This window comes from Phalaenopsis equestris, unplaced genomic scaffold, assembly GCF_001263595.1.
Source record: "Phalaenopsis equestris unplaced genomic scaffold, ASM126359v1 Scaffold000002, whole genome shotgun sequence".
Taxonomy (NCBI): Eukaryota; Viridiplantae; Streptophyta; class Magnoliopsida; order Asparagales; family Orchidaceae; genus Phalaenopsis; species Phalaenopsis equestris.
This window is the reverse complement of record NW_018164444.1, coordinates 38966152-38988147: the sequence shown is the minus strand read 5'-3', so window position 1 is coordinate 38988147 and position 21996 is coordinate 38966152. Positions and strand designations below refer to the sequence as shown.

General features: G+C 33.1%; 2 protein-coding genes across 5 annotated transcripts in view; both read right to left on the bottom strand.

Moving 5' to 3' along the window:
* LOC110026273 (uncharacterized protein At5g49945) overlaps positions 1-1937 on the bottom strand; it is a 19387-nt gene extending 17450 nt beyond the window's left edge. Inside the window, exon 1 of the mRNA XM_020727158.1 lies at positions 800-1937. Within this exon, the coding sequence (XP_020582817.1) occupies positions 800-1879 (1080 nt within the window). The 5' untranslated portion in view covers positions 1880-1937. The remainder of the gene's footprint in view (positions 1-799) is intronic.
* A 14568-nt stretch (positions 1938-16505) lies between these two features.
* Positions 16506-21996, bottom strand: part of LOC110022925 (nicotinate phosphoribosyltransferase 2-like) — a 100376-nt gene continuing 94885 nt past the window's right edge. For 2 of the 4 annotated variants that reach the window (XM_020722090.1, XM_020722099.1), the window contains 2 exons: positions 16865-16977; positions 16506-16756 (listed from right to left, as the gene is read on the bottom strand). In XM_020722090.1, the coding sequence (XP_020577749.1) occupies positions 16679-16756; positions 16865-16977 (191 nt within the window). In that variant the 3' untranslated portion in view covers positions 16506-16678. Of the gene's footprint in view, positions 16757-16864; positions 16978-19328; positions 21236-21996 lie in introns of those variants that run through there. The other 2 variants (XR_002293829.1, XM_020722106.1) reach the window with 2 other exon arrangements.

Here is a 21996-nt window from a genome sequence, read left to right as displayed (position 1 = left end):
CCCTATTCTGATCCAAAAGAAGGATATCATTAGCAAAAAAGCATACACCAAGGAACATCCTCTTGTAAATGTTCAATAAGGGCATCCATAACTAAGGCAAAAAGATATGGGCTAAAAGTCGATCCCAGATGTAATGAAACAAAAAAATCATGATACTTGATCAATCTTCCTTCTGTTTGAACATAAGTAAAAGCTTTAGTATACATATCTTTAATGAATTGATATCAACACCTTTCTTTTCTAGAACTCTCCAAAAAACTTCTCTTGAAACCTTACTGTACGTTTTTTCTAAATCGCTAAAAATCTTATGTAGATCATCCTTTCTCTGTACTTCTTCATCAAACCTCTCAACAAATATATAGCTTCCATAGTAAATTTGCCCGGCATAGATTCAAACCGATTAGAAGAAATCCTTGTATCATGCCTTAACCTATGTTCAAATACCCACTTCGATAATTTTAAAGTATGACACATTAACTTAATTCCTCTATAATTTGAACTCTAGAGCATCGCCTTTATTCTTAAATATGAGGATCTAAGAGCTCTACCTCCAATCCTAGGGCATCTTTTTTAGTCTTTAAAATAATGTAAAAGAGTTTAGTAAGCCAAGAAGCTCCCAAATCTCATAGATATATCCACACTTCATTTTGGATATCATCACATCCTATTATATTTCCACACTTCACATGAAACATTAATAACATTAGAGTTAAATTCTATCATAATAAATCAAATTCCTCACTCTAATAAATCAAGCGGAAAAAAAAAAGCAATCACTTAAACCAGAAAAGGGACTCACCTGATCAATAACAGCATCTGTTATCAAATCCCCTGCCACCTCCTTCGACTCTGTAACCACCACCAAGTCCTCAGCTACCCACTTTCTCCCAGAAGGAGTTGTTGTCATCACTGTGGCAAATCTCTGGAGATCCCTGCTTTCCTTGTGCATAGACTTCGCCATCTTCTTTCTTGCAACCGCAAGGATAACATGGTCCATGGCATCCTCGTTCATCACAACCTCAAAAGTGATTGTATCCTTCTTGTTGAACAGCAGATCCGTCAGCCTTGCAATCAAATCATGTCGACTCTGCAGCTCCATGATAGCAAGTAGACCCTGGCAGAACCTCCGTCCACTCGCATAGAACTTGAACACGTCCTGCCCCTCCTTGAGAAGTAGGGGAGCGTCCTCCTTGCCGTCACCGGTCCCCAAGAGACTAAAATTCTTGACAAAGATCGAGTCCTTAGTTGCGAACTGGGAAGCCCAGCAGAGCGCGATCAACTCGTTCTGTCGTTTTCCGATAAAGAAATTTACAGCGAATGCAATGAGAAAACTGATACACACGATTTCGATCGTGTATGAGCTCAAGGAGAAAGGCTGATGCGGGGTCGGCAAGCGGGTGTCAGCTACAGCTTCAGTATATGCAGACGGCTCCGAGGGCGGTACCGGCGAATCACGGCTTGGATCAGCGATTTGAAAGGGAACACCCTCAAACTCTTCGTCGTCCCAGAATTCGAGGGCGGAAGAGGCATGTGGTTTTCCGCCATGTTCGATGCCGACGGCAGGGGAATCTTCGACTGCAGATGGTGGTGTGAGGACGTGGTGGGATTCGGCTTCCGAGGATTGGGTTAGGGTGGTAGCGGAAGGAGAGGCTGGATTGAGAGTCTGGGAATGGATAGCGTCGTTGGTGTCTTCATCGTATTCGAATTCGTCAGTGTCGAATCCCTCGAAATCGGCGGCGAGAACATAATTACGAGAGAGTTCGTTGGTAACGAGGCAGATGACAGAGATGATGGCAAAGAGAAAGAGTAAGCCGTCCCTACGAGAAAAGAGATAGGCCGGCCGTGCCGGCGACCAGCGGCTCGAGCTCAGTTTCCCCATCGCAAGCGCGGAATTGAGAGAGAGAGAGAGAAAGAGAGACTCGCAGCCAGATTAAGGAATCCAAAGAGGGAGAAAATGGAAAATTTACAAACTAATTATATAAATAAAATTAAGAACCACAATAAGGAAAATTTACATTTTAAATATATAAAATAGATTATAAGCCACAATAAGGCTATCTAAAACTACCAAGATAGTTCAAACGTCCATTAGGACCTCAGGAACTATTACATCACCCTTAAAACTCTTGGATCCTATAAACTTAATATTTAATTCAAAGCCTTAAGACCCATCCTTAGAGCCAATTCATGTTGATACAAAAAAATGTGAATAAATACAACTTGAAATCAACAAACATAGCACAATACCCTAAAAATAAAATTGGAACCTTAATATAAATGAACAAATTTTAATTAAACACTCAAGAAAATTATATTTAAAATTAATAAAAGTTTTAATGACCTCTAAGCAAGGTCAAATTTTCTTGAGATATTCTCTACTTTGTTAATTTTCTTACAAGGAATTTAATTAAAGTAGGAGGCTTTTAAAATTTATAAAGGGTCGTTTAAATTTTAATACTAGAGAAAAAATATTTGATTATTCCATTTACATGAAGATTTGCCCATATTCATTCAAGAATACCCTTGAGGTTAGCCTTGATCTTTATATAACCAACTCTAGGATTTGGACTAAAATAATTTAAAAATCACATAGTTCTTAATTTTTTTATTTAAAAAACTCATTAATTAACATTAAAAAATATAATAAATCAAATTAAATAAATAGTTTATCAAATATTTTTCTACAAAACCTTGAAGATAATAGAATAAAAAAATTAGATCACCAAAAATTTAGCATAAAAATAATATTTTGATTTTTAATAGAAAATTAATTTAATAATTCATAGAAAATAAATATGTTGTATAATTAACCTCAAATTTTAAAGGAACATAATGGAGGTATCCCTTTACTTATGTGATGTTTCAAAAATTTTGGGGTCAATTTTGATTTAATATGAAAATAGTTCAAGAAAATGTAGATTAATTAAAATTAATCTATAAAAATTTTTGGAACCTTCTTTGGTCATCCTTGACTTTTGGGAATATTATTTAATTTTAAAAGCATGTTTTTATTAATTAAGATTTTGTTAAAAAATTAATAATTAATAGTAAATTCAAAATATTTATGAATATCATCAAATTCTTATGAGATGTTCGGAGATCATCTCTGATCACAAGAATTAATTTCATAAAATTTAAAGTTTTTTTATATTAATATAAAATAAAAATTAAATTAAATTAAGTAATTTGATAAGCTTAAATAAATTTATAAACAAACTAAATGCAAAAAAGCTTACCTTCATGTGTCTCTCTTCACCTCTTTGGGTGAGGTGTATATTTTAATGTTCTAGGCTTCCATAACTGATGAGATTCATCATTTAAATGAACATTGTATAATACCAATATTTTTTAACATCTTTAAATCAGCATGAACATCAAATCTAAAAATTAAATAAAATTATCAAATTACTAATCACTTAAACTAAAATTATTCATTGGGTAAACTTGAAATTTAAATCCCTAATTAAAATTTTTAACTTTAAAAGTTCTGGTAGAGGCTGACACATTGATTGAAACATTCCAACCTTACTTGATATGACACTAACCTTAAATTCTAGGTTAGAGTTATTTATCTTATTCAGATATTTATTGTTATATTACACTATGACATGCTACCATGTTATGATATAAGAAAATATTATTACAATATTAATATAATAGCTTGGGATAAATACATGTTGTCGAATATCAACAACCAATTTGTTGAAGTTGTAGTAAGCCTGGTTTTCTCTTTGCTTATAAGAAAATGTAATTAAACATAAGAAATTTATTTAATGATGTGTGGATTTATTCATAAAATAACGTGATTAAATATATAAAAAATTAAGCTGATGGATTAATTAGTACAAACTAGGAGAACAAAGCCTTATGATGCTTTGAATACATAGAGGATAATTCTTGAAGATCCCAAAGATTTGATGAAAAATTATTATGTAGATTTAGGATGTAATGCATAAGGCATGAGCAAAGTGCAATTGACCATGTAAATGCTATTTTTTTTTTTTTAGAATAGATATAACATTGAGAATGTCATATCATCTTAAAAGATGAATATATCACTATAAAATGGATCTAAAGGCAAGATAATGATTGTAATTCCTTAGGTCAACATCATCATACATTTTTCTCTAATATAAATTGGGCAAGGTAGTTTTTTTTTACTTTTAATTTGGGGTGCATGTTCCCTGTAGAGGCAAGGCTTTATAGTTAATTACATTTTAAGGAAGGTCATCTTCTAAAAAATAACTAATAAAAGTAGTTTCTCCTATTCATATACATTTCAAAATTTTAGGCTTTTAAAGATATTTATTTTATAATTTAAATAGATTTGGCTAAAAATTAGAATAGTTTTTATTGAAGGATAAAGGAGAAAGGGAGGAATGCACTGAATATTGAGTTGATTTATAGCTTTAGAATATCTCATGATTAGACTTTGAAATTTTTACTTATGTCATGGTTTGATAAAACGAGTAAACTCTTCTGCACTAAGGTGAGGGCTACTATCAAGATAGAGGAATCAAAACTATTTGTAAAGGTATACAATGTGAATTATACATATTTTAAACCCACTCAAGAATCAAATATGTTAGTTCTATTGTACTTACAAGCCTGCTAATGCAAGGTAACTGACTAACCCATATAATCTTTCAATGAAATGAGGTTTGATAAGATATATAAGAGGAATGGTAAAGTGATTGCTTCACTATTTGAACAGAATGAGATTTGTACTTTGACCCGATAAGTTAAGCTTTCTGCTATGAAAGGTGTGAAGTACACTTATGTGATGCATTAAATGTTATTTTTATTTTATCTAATTGATTTTAATGTTATTTTTATCAATAATTTATGTTATATAATTTCAAAGTCATACCAAGGTAAATTTTTCAAAAAAAAGAAATCCAAACAATCTGACACTCATCTTCAAAGGTCAGAGGTCAAATATCCCATTATGTGCATGGGAAGAGTGTAAATAAAATGAAGCAATAATATGCATGTGCATATGATTAGTTTATTTATGGATCACCTGGGGTGGAACTGTAACAGATGTAGAGACCTGTGGTTGGCCTTGTTGTTGAAATCATTGCCTTTTGTTCTTAGTCCTCTGACCCTTTCTACTCAACTTACGAACAAGAATCACCTCAATGGTACCCAAAGCAAAAGATGTCGGGGAGCTGTTGGGTCAATAGTGGGTGAGCTCGTAGGAAGTACTATAACACTATTAGAATTTTTAGACAGTCCCTCTCCATATGAACAATAATTTGAAAAAATATGGAGGGAACACTAGAAAGTCTAATGAAAACAAACTATTGTTGTGGCACACGATATTTAGTGTTGACCTCATCTTGCACAAAGAGTGGTACTGACTTGTGCGGCAGCTGATGCAGGTGGATTTAGCATGTTAATTTTGTAAATATTTTTCATTATTAAAAAATACACACGGCATATACAATAGCAAATAAATAAATTAATCCCAACAAAATAACTTCAATTAAATTAGTTTTATCTTTTAAAAATCTTTAAACTATTAAATCCCCTTTAAAAATAACGCAAGTATACGTATCGCTTAAGTAATAAACGAATCTAATGGCGTCCTAGATATCGATCCTAGCATATGAATAAATCCTTAAGATTATAATGTAAAGTGCAATTTTAAAAATACAAAAAGTAAAGTGTGAAGTTTGAATACTTAGTAACAGGTGAATGTTAATTAAAATGCACTTGAAAGACAAAGTTAACTAATATAAATGCTAAACCTTCATGACTAAATTTACGAAAATTAAAACTAAGATGTTGTGACGGAAAGTTCAAATTGAAGAAAGCATCCTTCCCCTTTACAATGAGTATATGGATTGTGAAGAAATTAAAATCTTTTTAAAAAATATATATAAATTTTTTGTGCTAAATAGGAGAAATACTAATCTTTACCCTTATCTGAGTGTATAAAGAACATTCTGTTCGAGTGTTGGGTCCCTATTTCTGGGTTTGGGCTGGGAGGATCCCGGCTGCCACTCTAGAGCTCCCACTACTCCCTCCCCTGAGGGCTAGCAATGTCGCATAAGTTTCCAATCAACTGGACCAAATTAGGGATTTTAATCTATCAACTTAAAATCTCCAATTCTGCATCCAACAAAGTATATTTCTCTATTTATTTCCACCTAACTTCATGGATGAAATACTTTCCCATGAAATCAACTGTGATTTTCCCATGTTGTAGAAATCATTTGTAGAAAGGAACATATGTTTTTCAACACATTTTAACATTTCAATTGGCTAGATCAAAAAGTAAATAAAGATCGGAGTTCAAATCATCATAAATTATTGACATTTAAAACTATATAAAACAAAATCAATTCTTCACAAAACCATATCTCAAAGTATGGAGAAGGATAAAGAAGACTACTCAGAATTCATGAGAATGATACGATAAAACACGGATTTCATATATAAAAATAAGTTTACAAAATAAAAGAAATAAAGGACACAACTTATCTTACAATCCTTTCTAAGTAAACTCCTAGAAGTTCTCTCCAATCCTTTCTCTCTTTACAAGCACTCTCAATTTTCTCTTAGAAGTGAAATGAAGAAAAATCTCTCACCTTCTCTCTCCTCTTACAATTCTTGAAGAAAATCTCTAAGCCCTTGACTATCTCTCTCTCTAACTCTCTTTCTTGCCTTCACACCACACACACCTTTTTATCAAAGGCTGCCTCCCTCCAAAAATAATTCAAAATTCTCTCCAAAATTATGTTCAAAGTCAACATTTTTTAATTCAAAAGACATGTCCATTGATCCAAGTGACATATCCCTTCATAAAAGAACCTTCCAAAGTGTCTAGATGCATTGAATTACTCCAATGGGTGTTTAAAACAAATGTTCCATTGAAAACTTGCCCAAAATTTGTCCCGAGCAGCTTTAATCCTCAAAAAGTCATCTCTGGCTCATCTGGCGCATCATGCACCAACTCTCTGTTAAATGACGCATTTGACGTATCATGCCCCAATTTACTGAAGACCGCGCTATTTTAGGTTTTGGTGCATCTGACGCCAATCTGGTGCATCTGGCACTAATCTGGTGCATCTAGCGCCAATTCGGTGCATCTGGCACATCATGCGCCAAAATTTAAAACTTCGTTGTTTTGGCTCCAAATTTCATCTTTTTTGCTACTTTTTCTTCAAATGCCTAAAATTGATATACCTGCAACAAAAACATAAAAATACCATTCTATAAAGGGCAATCTCACAAAAAATAAGCATAAAATATATACTTAAAATAACATATTATTTTGGTGTATCAAAATCCCCCAAACTTAAATGTTACTTGTCCTCTAATGACACTTTTACTACATAAAAGCATATGACTTAGGATAGAGACTAACTTATAACTTCTATAATTTAGTTCAATAAATAAAATAGTGAAATTTAAGAAAAATCTTTAATAACTTAGATTCAAATTCTAAGTCTAAGAGTACTTAGTAGTCAATTTTAAGATTTTTGAATCTTTATTCATTTGAAGAAAAATTGTAATTTATCATATCAAGGACATGTAGAATATTCATATGAAAAAGAACTTCAGGAAAACTTTACTAATAATGCTACTAATAATCCAAAATAAATTTTAAAATGTAATAAAGGTTTTTCCTTAAGCTGATTTTTTAAAATGATTCAAGTTAAATCAATTTTTTTATTAGCCTTCTCCTCAAGCTTCTCCTCACTTTTCATTTCTTTTTTACTTTCTCTTTTTCTTTTCTTTTCTTCTTTTTCCTTTCATTTTTCCTTCAGGATCTTTTTAATCCTTACTTTTTTTTTCTTTCTTTTTTTTAAGTGAGGATTATTATATCTAGAAAACCTTTAATAGTTTTGAACTTTATTATCCTCTTCTTAAACTCAAAACTCATTACCTTTCTTCACTTTATAAATTCATATTAGTTTATGATTTTCATAAAGTCTCATTATTTTCTTCTTACATGAAACTAAAATTCTTAATACTTCAAAAATATAATTTCCTTTACTTTAAATAGAAAAACTTAGTCTTATCTTATCATACCAAATATCTTTAACTTTAGAATTGACCTTCATTATTAAAAATTTTTACCTAAATTAATTATAATATTCATAAACTTAAGTAAAATCATTTAATGTTTAATCTTATTATCCCAGGTCATGTTAAATTAATTTTTAAGAAAATGTTACTTAAGGACAGATAAAATTTAATTTACTTCTGACTTCTTTTAAAAAGAATCTCTCCCCCCCCCCCCCCAAACTTAAGTTCTGAAATATTTTAAAAATATTTTAGCACAAAATTTAGTTGGTGAAAGAAAACAGAAAATGCATTAAAATAAAAACTAACATGTAGAGGATTTCTGATTATGAAACTAAACTTTGGTATACTGCAGGTACTAACTTTAAAAATACATACAGACTTTAAAACACTAAATAAAACATAATATATTCTAAGAATTTGCTGAGAAATAAAAACAAAAACAAAAATTGAAAATACTAAAAATGCAGGAAAAGTAAATATCTACAACTCTTATTACAATTTTAAATCCACAACATAAAATAAAGTTTTTACTACTACAGTTTCAATTGCCTACCAAATAACATCCAAACAACACATCCAAACAACATACAAACAAACAAACAAACAAACAACGAAACAAATAAACTAACTCTAGAAAATATCAATCTTCATCGCCTTTCTCATCTTCTTCTTCTTCATCAGCATGAATAGGAGCATAAGGAGTAAAGTTGGGGCACGTAGGAAATTCCACATTGTATTCACCACTAAGATATCTCACCATAGCATCCTCAAAAGCTATATCATGTTGAACTCTCCTCTGCTGATACTCATCATTATAAGCATTTTTTTGCTCCAATCTTTCCAATCTGATTCTGAATATTTACTATGTCCAATTGTTAAATCATGAGTTGGTCCATAATGTTTTCTAGTGATGCAGGGCGAGAAGTAGATGCCCCTATAGATGATGTAGAGGGTCTATCGTTTCTTCCACCCTTAGATTCAGCAAATGATTCAACTATCTGAATCATATGCTTCTCAATAAGATTTTGTGGTTGTAACCTTTCCTCATTTCTATGGGACTCTACTCCTGATTGCTCACAGAGTTAAAAAAAGGGCAGGGTAACCCAAACCACTAGCTATAAAGCCCTTAGTTATGCTCCATACATGATGAACTATAAGAGTACCAACATCTATTGTTTTCATGTTCTGAATGCAATAGTTAAATATAGCTCTATCCTTCGTTACATCGGTCAGATGATTTGTTGGTAGTAATTTAGTAGAAATGAAGTGGTGCCATACCTTTGACTGACTGCTCAACATGAAAGCGGCAACATGAAGTTAACTATCTTATTATTCTTATTATGTTTAATCCTTCATTTTCCTCTTCCATCAGTCAAAAAAGCAATCACTTCATCCAACAATGAATCAGTCATCACACATGCAGCATATTCATCAAAAAATACATCCTCAGCCCATAAAAGCATTGATCTTTTTTACAGTAAATTCAACTTGCTTACCTCTCACAAGGATGTGATCATCATCAGTGAATCTCAAGTTGGCATAAAATTCCCGAATCATTGGCACAATCGCTACTGCAGTGAAGTAGAACAACCGTTCCCAATTTCTAGCAAGGATCAACCTCCCAATCTCACCACCCGGGTTAGCAAATGTCTGTTCCTTGCTCAATCTTCTCGACTCTATTTGAGTGTTATAACTGTGTTGGGCCTTCAAATTAACAAATCTTCATGCATCAAAATCCTCTGACCTTCCTCTCTTCACTCATTGAGCCATTTGAAATTCTACCAAAATCAAAAAAAAAATTAAATAAATTATAAAATCAAAAATCTAACTCCCGAAATAAGATTATTTGGTAAGAAACTTTTCACCATGAGTTTTCTTCAAGCTTTTTCATCAAAAATCCCAACTTTCGGATTTTCCATAATGCAGGAAAAATCCATGGTAAAAAACAAAAATTTCTAAGTTAAAGTGAAGCTCTAAACAAGAGAAGATGAAATCTACGATTTTTAGCCTCTGCAATCTTCTCTATCACGCTCAATGTGAAGCCCTAAGTCAAGGTTTAGAGGTAGGAGACGACCTAAGCAGTAAAAATGGAGTTTTACTATACAATTTGGCGATTTTTAAGGCAATCTAGTGTTTTCGGGAATTTGGCGCATCATGCTCCAACTTTTTGTAAACCGGCGCAACATGCGCCAACGTCTTAATTTTTCTAGATTTCATTTTCTGTGAAAATCTGCTCCATACCGCTTTACGTCTACCTTTAATTAACTCAAATGAACCTTCATTGGCATAATTAAACATTACTCTAACATCAATTTTTCACAAATAACACAAAACTCACTTTTATATATAAAATTTGCGCTATTATAAACTAATGTTTTTCAAGCCAACAAACATCTATTTCAGTGTTTAAAGCAAACCAAAACATCCTAACACTGAAATCTAAATATCAAGTATTGTTGGCTACACCTCAAGCCATACATCTATCCCGAAAGATAAACACAAGACTTGAGGGTGAGGCTCGATCAATTAAACTAAGAAATATATGACATCCGTTTGGTCTGGAAAACCATTTTTATTTGTAAGATGACAATTTTTCTTTAATATAAGGAATTAAATAGCGTTTATATTAAGCTGGGTTCGGAAAAGATTCCTATAAGGGCAAGCCCCTATAATTAATTACATCTTAGATAACTGAAGTCAACTAAGATAACTCTCGATAAAAATAAGGGGATATTTTCTTCAAGAATTCAAAGGGATAGGACTTAAGGATAGGACTTTTCAACGATATCGGATAAAGAGGTGTAAAAGGGGAATTGTTCAAATTTGGAAAAAATTTGGAACATATTATGGAATCCAAAGGAAGAAGACCAAAGGAAGAAGACCTAGGGGATGTCATAGATCCGAAGGAGAACCTCGGTGACTTCCTAAGCTACCCTGTGGTTTGGCTTCAGTTTTGGAGGAGAAATATTTAAATGTTTCATCCTGCCAATTTTATTAATTTAGGGCTTACATTTCACACAAATAGCCTAAAAGATGTGAGGATTTAGGTTGTGACAAACGACAACTTCAGAATCCTAAGGCAAGTTAAGAAAAGGGGGAAGTTATCACCGTCATAAAACTTTGATTTAAATGATAAGTATCCTTATCAATAGATCATTCATCACCAATAATGGGCCAGAAGTAAGTGAATTATCATCTTCCTAGTTTAAACCCATCACTTTAGGAACATTTGATCTTAATTGACTTCCAAGTCATAATGAATAGGGAAATTATGATTTCGTTGATATTGTGAAAAGGTGGCAAGTGAGTTTCTACCTTTAACCCATTACATTTCAATAATCCAATGCATTCATTACGGATCAAAATTACCCATCCCCAACGGTTAATCTTAAATTTTGATTAAGGCACCAAAATCTAAAATTACCACTTTGCCCTTTGGGCTTGTCATCTTATAATTCTTCCGGCAAAGTTCAAATGGCCTTGAAAATCCTTGAGCATTCCATCCATGGATTAATTAAACTATTAAGGAGGAAAGTATGATTTTTCAAATTTTGATTTAATTTAAAATAATTATTTTAACTCAAAAATAGGATTTTTCAACGTTAATTTATTTATTTATTTAAAATGTAGTTTTAATTTATGGGAAAATTATTGGAGGTTTTCTGAGGTCAGAAAAATACTTAGATAAAAATTTCATCATTTTTTTTAATAAAATGGTAATTATTATAATTATTTAAAGGTCATTTTTAATGATTATTTAAATACAAAAATATGTTTGAATCTTCAAAAATCACTTTTAAATTTTTATTAAACCCTCATAAGTCTAAGAAACTTAGAGGAACAAATTTTTTATATTTTTATAATTTATTTTGAATTTATTGTAATTATTTTAATGGAAAATAAAGAAAAATGCATTTTAGATCTTTAGAAATTTATTTCTAACTTAGAAAAATCAAGAAAAATATTTTAAGGTTTCCTAAGTGATCAGGGAACAATTGTACACATTTTGAACTATTTTTTAATTTTTAAAAATTTTATTTATTTTAATTATTTTTAATTCAAAATATACTTTAAGAAAAAATTTTTTCACAAAAATAGATCACAAAAATAGACTTTATTTTTATTAAATGCCCCTGATCATAAGGAACTCAGAAAACTATTTTTCATAATTTTTCTAAGCTTATTTAATCTAATATAATTTATTTTGTGCAAAAATACCACTTTTACTTACAAAATTTACTTTAATGGCTAAATCAACTTAAATAAATTTGAAATTTTTACAGTGAGTTGAAATAATTTTTCTGAACAATGTGGAATTGATTTTTGTCAAATTTTGATTTATATTTAATTTAAATAAATTAAAACAAAGTAAAAGTATTTAATCAATAACAGAAATATACAAAATTATTCAAATCAACACAAAATTTTTCCTAAGCTCCTTTAAGCTCAAGAAACCTAACAAAATTGATCCCATAATTTTCTGAGGAATATTTTAATTTATATGATTAAATAAAGCCAAAATAGTCACTTAGTCTTGAAAATTAGGGTTAGAAGCACAGAGGTGCTCTCTGACCTTGGAAAAATTAGAGAAGGTGCTCTCTATCATGAGGAAACAACCCTAAAAATTTCAAGCCATGGTGATTAGTATTTAATCATAATTGATTAAACTACCTCAAATAGTATTTAATTAATTAAAAATCATACACTTGGCAAATAATTTTTATTTTTAGTTCACATTATTCTCTTCTGTTCACTGAGCAAGGGGATATTTTTCCTTTATTTTTATGATTTTTTTATGCAAAATTATGATTTTTCAAAGATCAGTTATTTATTTAAATCAAGAAAATCCTAATTTTCTATTCATCTCAAACACGCGCCGCGTCATCCTCGTCCTCTCCCAAAAGCCATGCATCGCCTCTTAGTTCGGCACCGCCATCTGACTCACCAGCCACGCGTCTCGTTCTTCACACACAAAGACCTTGTCCGGCTCGATCTCGTCCATCTGTTCAATACACGCGCGATCAGACGACTCTCAATCATAATCCCCAAGTGACATAACCCATGAGTCATTCACACTAAAACTTTAAGATCTTTATCTAGACTCAACCAAATCACATGGGATTTGTTCCTACACCATCATCTACTCAAGGAGAACACATCCATAAGATTATAATGCCATGAAATCAAACTTTTCTTCATAAAGGACCAAACCGAGCTCAAATTTAGGGTTAATGGTCTATACCTTTGTCTGAGAGGGCAGACCTTAATCAGATGCTTGTAGAAGCTTCAGTAGAGTCCAACAAACCTCCTAGATGTGTTGATTTCCTCTGGTGTAAGCTCTAAGTAGAAGTTCACTGAAATTTCATTGAAATGGGGTGCAGCCTTGGTCTAAGAGTGGCTTGGAGAGCACAACAGACTTCCTCTCTTGCTCTGGGGAAGCTCAAGGGCAGTTCAATTTGGAGTTTGGGGGAGTTTTTGAGGATGGCCAAAATTTATCCTGATTTTGAGCTAAAAATTGAGCTTAGGTGATGTAGGATATGGCCTAGAGATGGTTGTAATGAGCTTAGGGAGCCTTGGAGGGGTTCTGGGAGCAATTTGACAGAGTTTCCCCAAGGAAATTGAATTGCCTTTTTTTTTTTTGCCATGGAGGGGTTTAAATAGAATTGCCTAGGGTGGAGCTCAGGGCTGCAATTTGGGTGCAATGTGGAGCTAAGGTGGAGAGCTTCAAAGTGCTAAGAGCCAATCAGAACTGGGCAACTTGGATGGGTGCTTTGGGTTTTGATTTAAGGGGGGTGGCTCTTGGTTTTAGGGTTTTCTGGCCACTAGGCCGGCCGACAGGGCCAGAAGTGGTGGCCAGAGGAGTTAGGTGAGCCAAGGGGAAGGTTAATTATGATTAACACTTAATGATTTGGCATGATGGTGGAGATATTTTGGCTTAGGCCCAAAAAAGGTTAAAATCCCCTAAATCAAGGGACCATTGGTCCATGACTTATCTAGGGTTGGCTAGGTGAGTTTAGCCTGCTCACTAGAGTCCAAATGGTGGCTGTGGTGATATTAATTTGGTGACTTTGGCATGGCTAAGTCAATTTTGGTGAAGAGGTTCTTGGTGAAGATTTGGTGAAGAGGTTCAATTTGGGTCAAAATGGCTAAAAGTTGGGTTTGGGTTAGGCTAGACATGACATCGAGCCCAGTTTATTGATCAATTTGGTGTATATGATTGTCACAAAAAATTTAGAAAATATTTAGAGTGATTTTGAGTTGATTTGGTGGGTCAATTTGAAGGAATTTGGACATTTGATGAATTTGGGTATGTTGGGCTAGAATTGGGCTTAGGTTGAGCTAGGGTTGGGTTAAGTCCAAATTTATGGCTCAAAATGGTCTAGGGGAATGTCATGATGGTCTAGGGGAATGATGGTCTAGGGGAATGTCATGAAGAATTCTCAACATCAATTGGGTGTCAATTTTGGGGTTTGGGCATTCAATTTAGTGAAATTTGGGCACATGATCAAATTGGGGAAAATTTGGGGATTTTGGTCCAAGTTGATTTTAGGTGAAATTGAAACTTGACCAAGGCCAATTAAAGTTCAATTTGAAGTGTGGGAATATTTCAAATATTTTATAATGCACAAATGGGGGCAATTGGAAAGATTTGGGGGTTCAATTGAATGGGATTTTGATTTTAGGCCAAATTGGGCCTTTTTGATTCAGGTTGAAATTTGACTCAAATGTGGGTCAATTGGACTTGTATTGGGTTTGAATTGAGTTTTTTCATGATGAATTTCAGTTTATAATTGAAATTGGGGGAGATTGGGGTTAAATTAATGGACATTTGGGGTGAATTTGGGGAGATTGGGGTTAAATTAATGGACATTTGGGGTGAATTTGGGAAAATTGGACCCTTAAGGCAATTTGGGGCTTTCGGTCAAAATGGTCAAATTGGTCAAATTGGGCTCAATGGGAAGTTCCAAATTAGTTTTGGGGACTTTTGAGATGATTTTGGAGGTTTTGAGAAAGTTTACGGTACCAAGGGTATTTTTGTAATTTTGGCAAATTTAGGGGTATTTTGGTAATTTCGGGTGGTTTTGGGCAATTTGAGTATTTTGGAAAGGTCTGAAATGATTTTTGGATAAATTTGGGTATTTTGGGTGAAATTGGGAATTTTGGCCAAACTTAAAGTTTGGGGGTATTTGGGTAATTTAGGAGGCAAAAATGTTAAGTTGGATATTTTGGTAAAATTGAGGCGTAAACCACCCTATGTGAGCCATAGACCAACGAAATCCCTATTTGAGTCCTCTATGTACTGGTCTTAGCTAAACCCTAGCCTAGGGCTAGTGGGTCTAGGGCATCTACATGAGTCTCCCAAACGATCAAAAGGGATCAAAGTCGACAAAGTTTGGGTTTAAGGTTGAGTGAAAGTGAGTGCAAGTAAGGTTATGCAAGTGTGTGAACCAGCAAGACCACTCCACCAGAGGGTTGGCTCTAAGGCCAAGCAGTCCTATGGGGACTCACCTTGAGCTCTCTCATATTGACCTACCTACTAAGTACTAGAGATTATGACCAATATGTGGAACTTCTAGTTGAGAAAAGAATGGTTCAGAATTTCTAATGGTGATGGTTCATTTTCTAGTCTTCTAGGAGTAGTCAACAGAAAAGTCATATGGCTAGACCCTAGGCTACTATAGAGGAAAGACTAGACCTCAACCAAAAGTGAGGTTAACAGATATCAAACACAAACATTGACATAGTTCAACAACAAAAGTAAATTCAATCCAACACAACAAACAACTAAAACAAGTAGTACTAAATAAAATGTTCCGTGCATAGATTAAGTTCAAACATCTTCTTCACTCTCGTCCTCCTAGATATCTCCCATAGATTGGTAGTGCACATAAATATTTCATAAAACTTAAAGAAAAGATAAAAATGATTTAATTAAGGTTAGCAGCTAGGAAGTCTTGGATAGCATTAAACGTCACATTAAACGTCGACCATCTGATGATCCGATTATGAGAGTAGATGTTTTAGATTCGACTTGTGTTAAGAAAGGCAGAGGTAGACCTAGGAAGACTTGGGCTTATTGTATAAAAAATGATCTTAATTTTAGAAATAAATGAAAATATGACACTAAATAGGATGCAATGGAGAAAAACGATTCATGTAGCCGACCCCATGTAGTGGGATTAAGGCTTTGTTGTTGTTGTTGTTGTAAGGACAACAGTTACAGAACATGATAACCTAAATAGATTTTATAGCTTGGCATTCACTAAATAAAAAAACAAAATATATATATAAACATGAAATCAATAGAATAAAAAAGTGCCAAAAATTATTAACACATCTTAGAACTAAAATCATGTAGTGACCCCTAAATTAGCTAACAAAGCTAAAAATAATGATAATAAATGCAAAAAATCTCACATCATTAACAAAAGAAAATTGTTTACAGTTTACAATGAGAAGTAAAAATAGAAAAAAAAAATAATATTAGTCCTCTTTCAATTGAGAATTTAGCATAAAGGTAAACACACCAACACGTTTGACAAGATGAAACCAAACCTTAAAAGCCTTTTAATGTGAATTTTCCGAAGAGGCAAATGGTATACTATAGTATTAGTTGTGATTATTTATGGTTTGCAACTTATTGCAGCTCGCCAATTGGTGCCTCATTAAGCCACAAGGAATGGATGAAGTCATACAAATTCCCACTAACACTCACCTGTTAAAGAGTACAAGAAAGCAACACATTAATGAAATATCAAGACAATTTTAAGGGATTCTGACAGCTGAATCAAAATAAAATTTTTTTAAGAAAAAAGAGAAAAACCTTGTATGGCGTAGGGTTTAATCTTCTCATGTGATCTGGCCGCATTTGATCGAGGTGTTGCATGCAGCGATCTCTCATGGTCTTCAGAGAAGGTAACTCCTCTCGTTTGTTACCTCATAAAATTTCAATTCAATATCAGCATAAAAAAGAAAGAAAACTTTCACAATTGCATTATTGACACTGACAATTGACAAAATATGATTGGCAACTTGTTCCACCATTGATGAATTTTAATTGTTTGGAAAATCATAAAAATAGAAAAGCTATAATATGAAATCCAATTAGCCAAAAGGAATACCAATTGTAGATGTTTATAACAAAGAATTCAATTTCAGTTTTCATACATAAAATATGGGTCATCTAAACCATGAGTTTTAGTTAAATTATTTCTGAACTTGAAGATTTTTAGTTATATGTTTGAAAAGACTGAAAGATACATGACCATACGAAAACCAATTAGGATTTGATAATGGTCTCCAATCAATCATCATATTAAAATTTCATATCTAAAAAAACACAGATTATGGAGTTACAAACTTCAAAAAATAATTTTGGAGAATTTGAACCCTCATTTTGGTATGCTTAATGTCAAAACAACTGGTTTGCATTGATAACTTTATCAACAACTAGAATACTTGGATCCAAGTCTTCGATTGAGCCAACAAGTGGTACTCAAATGAATAATAAAAATCATTTAGAATTTATTCAAAGAGGCAAATGGTATAATTATTGTGTGTTTATAATTAAAACGATAGGCTCGTAGAGACCATTCGTTTAATAACAAAATTATCCAAATCAGAGTACAGGTGACCCCAAAATGTAAGCTAAAATATAATTGAAAAAGTTATAAAAATTTTTTGCAGGGTCAAATGAATTTCAACTTTTTTTGTCCTTATACTTAAAATAGCTATCTCTTGAAAATAATTCCAAATAGTTTAAAATTGTGCAAATTCAAATTTGTTTGGCCACCAAAATAACAAAAAATTGCTTAATTTTTCAAAGGCAGGCCCCATAACCATTATTAGTTATCCTCTAATATCAGCAACAAAATATTGTCACCTCCCCTTATTGGTTGCCACCCTATCTAACTAACCCATCACTAATTTCAAAAAGCTATTGCAATGAGCAATTTCCTTGAGCCAGTATATCATGAGAAAATTGTATCAATCGTGTGTACTTCAATAAGAAAGAATTATGGCTTGATTGAAACCGACCCAATCGCATGTACTTCGACAAGAAAGATCTAAGGTTTGTTTGGGATCAATTCTATTCTCTGTTTTTTTTTCCCCTAAAAACAATATTTCTTTAGTGTATTTTTATATGTTTTTATTTGTTGTTTCTAAAATTAAAATAATATGCTGTTGAAAACACTCAAAACATTGTTTTGTGTATTTTATAAAAAACAACAATACTTTCATCAAATAGCCAAATATGATTTGTTTCAAAGGAAAAAAATAATCAAAATAAAATAAAAGTATAAAATAGAAAATAGAAAATAGAAGTGATCCCAAGCATATCCTTAGCTTTCAAACTTGCCAAAACTTTTGTAAACTCTATAGGCAACAAGATAGTGAACCATTTGCTGCATTGGATTGCTCTTGGAAAAATGAATGTTACATCCCACAAAATGGTTTTAATTATCAATTTTTAAGGGTTTGGAACTTTCAAAATTACTCCAATCGTATGAACTACTATAGGGTTATTTTTCTTTTGTTATGTTGAATAATTTCATAGAAAAATCATCACATATTGTCTTTATTTTCATGCAACAACAAAACCAAATCGAATAGTTTCTTAGTATTATGCCATATTCTCAAAAAATTCAGGCATCATAATTTAATCTGATAATTTTATTGGACTTGTGCATCAAGAGCATCAAAACAATAGCCTTCGCTCAGCTATTGATAGAGTTTGCAGGTCAACAACTTGGGTTATCATGATGCTAAAATCATTAAATAAATTAATAAATAAGAGGCCAATTGGGATCATGTTTGATTTGTTATTTTTGTTTATTTTTATTTATCACTATTATTATTATTTTTATAGATGTTTTGATTTAAAACAAAACACGTTGGAATTATATAACAGGTTTAAAAAATTTTCAAAATACTCAAAACAATATTTAAATGTTTCAAGTTTTTTTATAATAAGCTAATTTGCTTTTAAAAGCAAAAAATTGAAACATGCAAAAAAAATATACTAAGCAAACCTATTTTTTAAAATAAAAGAAAAAATAAAAATAAAAAAAACAAAAAATAAAACTGATCCAAAACAAGCCCCAAGTAAGCCTACTTGATAAGAAAATTAAAGCAAAAGTATTATTATCAATTCAAACTAAATATACTTAGTAAAAATTTTGTTAGTCTTAGAGACGATTGTGAGGATGAATCATTCAATCCAGTGTATGGTGTAAAACGCCTTGAATTTATAATAACATGTAATATTTATATTAATTATGTAATTTCTAAATTATATGTTTATATAATGATGGGCGGGTTAGGGCATGATTAAAGAGCAATAAGATAAGTAGGTCTCTAATGAAAAGAGCTATAGAAGCTATTGTAACTTCAATTTTATTAAACCATGAAACAGAGGATACATAAAGTAAGTATTCGATTGAGCTTTTCTGCAATTGGTGACATATAGGAGCAGGAAGAATGTTGCTGCAGTGGTGGAGGTAGTCCCATGTGTGATCGTGGTTGGCAGGAGAAAGTGGAGAGTAAATCAATTGAGGTGGAGTGTAGTAGTTTGTTATCCCCCCTCAAGCTTATAGTCCGGTAGAGTGATGGTAAGCTTGTGCAAGAGGCTTTGAAATTGAGCTGCAGTTTGACTCTTTGTGAAGATTTCAGCCACCTGATCTGTTGAGCTGATATGTAGTATTTGAATATCACCCGATTGTACGTGATTGCAAATGAAGTTGTAGTCGATTTCAACATGTTTTGTGGGAGCATGGAAGATGGGATTAAGTGCTATGGCGATGGCAGATGTGTTGTCACAGTGTAATGGGTTTTGATTGGGAGTGAAGATGTTGAATTCTTGAAGTAATCATCAAAGCCAAATAACATCAGTGGTGGCAATAGCTAGCACACGGTACTCAACTTCAGTGGAGGAGCAAGAAAATTTTTTTTTTTTTTTTTTTTTTTTTGCTCTGAACTGTCCATGATATGAGTTTGTTGCTGAGGAAACTGCTAAATCCAGTGATCGATCGTTCGGTCTTGAGAGTTGCCAACCCAGTCGGAATCGGAGTAAGCTTGTAATTGAAAGTTGTTGTCGGTGATTGGAAGTCTGACTATGATGGTGCCTTTGAGGTAGCGTAAGATACTCATAATGATTTGAAAATGATAAAGTAAAGGATGAAGCATATGCCGAAATATGTAGATTACGACGAAGGCTATGTTGGGTTTAGTGATGGTAAGAAATGGAAGGGAGCCAGCAAGTTGCCGATATAGAGTGATATTCAAAAACACTGGAAGAAAATTTTGGTCATGATTGAGCTTGTAGGGAATGTGAGATGATTGAGCTTGTAGGGAATGTGAGTGACGATAGGTTTGCACATAGTTAGGCCAAGTAGCTGTAGGAGAGAATGATTGTAGGAGGATTGTGTGAGATGATAACCATGTGACGTGTGGCGTGTTGATGCCAGAGAAGGGATTAATCAGTCCCAATTCTTTAAGTTGGAATTTAAATTGGAGAATGTGCGTGACGTTTGTAATGGCTTGTAGATCAATTTCGATGATGAGAATGTAATATACGTACACAAGAAAAAAAATGGTGAGCTGATTTTGATGATAGATGAGTAGGGAATGGTCGGCGGTGCTTAGTTTAAACCCATTAGATTGGAGGTGGTGAATTAGAGTTTGATACCATTGTCGTGGTGCTTGTTTTAGGCCATAGAGAGCCTTTTTGAGTAAGCATACCTTGGTTGGATGTTGAGTGGCTTGGAAGCTTGAGGTTGATACATGTAGATAAGTTCATCCAATGAGCCATGAAGGAAAATGTTGGAGACGTCGAGTTGCTGAAGTAGCCACTTACATTGGAGAGCACAGGATAGAAAAATCTGAATTGTAGGTGGCTTGCAAAAGGGCTAATGTTTCTTTATATTGGACAATTGTTTGAACCCTTGCGTAACATGAGACTCCTTGTGTTTAGCTACGCTACCATTAGGTTTCCTTTTGGTGCAATAAGTCCATTTGCCGCTTATTATGTTTTGGTGAGGAGGTGTCTCAACAAGAGTTCATGTTCCTGCTTCTGTAATGCTTCAAACAACTACAACTACAAGGTTGGTGCTAATGTCATCAATAACATTTCATGCGAAAAACAGAGCCCCACTATTCACTTAGCAGTTTCAATCATCCTCCCCGAACGACGATCCTAAAAGACACAAAATAAGGGAAAAATGAGCTACACCATCAAGATTACATGCTAACTTTCTGACTGACAAAAGATTGCACTTAAGCAAATGAACGTGTAAAACGGATTTCATGAAGAGTGTACCTTTTGCATTAGCTAACAAAAAAAAGTAAAAAAAAAGTACAAAAAGCAGGTCCTCAGACCTATGCAAAAGAGGTTCTATCATCGCCGAGTATGACAAAAAGCTCCAACGATTCAGAGACCATATCAAAAGGAAAACTATGCAAAAGAGACCTTAGGGCACAAAAATTGGCAGCTCGATTTGAGTTTCTGGGAAATGAAAAAATGCTTGTCAAAAAGAAGTTAGAAAAGAAAACGCCTGAAGTTGATCCGAACAGATCCTCCAGCTTCTTTGCTCCATCATCTGTTGCATGAACTTGATAATATTAACATTATCCCGTTCAAAGATTATCCCTATAGTCTCAAACATCAACGGTTGAAGCAAGTGTTTGACCATCAAAATGGCCTCAAATTTCACCCATCCGAACTCACCCGCCCATTTCATCCAGCAAAATGGCTCTTGCACCGGCCAATTTATTTTGTAAAAAAGCCCCATCAACAATTACCTTGAACCAACCTGGTGGGGACAACAAGAAAAAGTTGTAAAAGCCGTCGAGACTGGCTAGTGCCTCAAGATGGAAAAGAGTGAGTGTTGGTGAGAACCTCAATAACGGTAGCTTACATAAGGTTTGGCGTAGCATAAGAACGCCCAATGTTTCTTT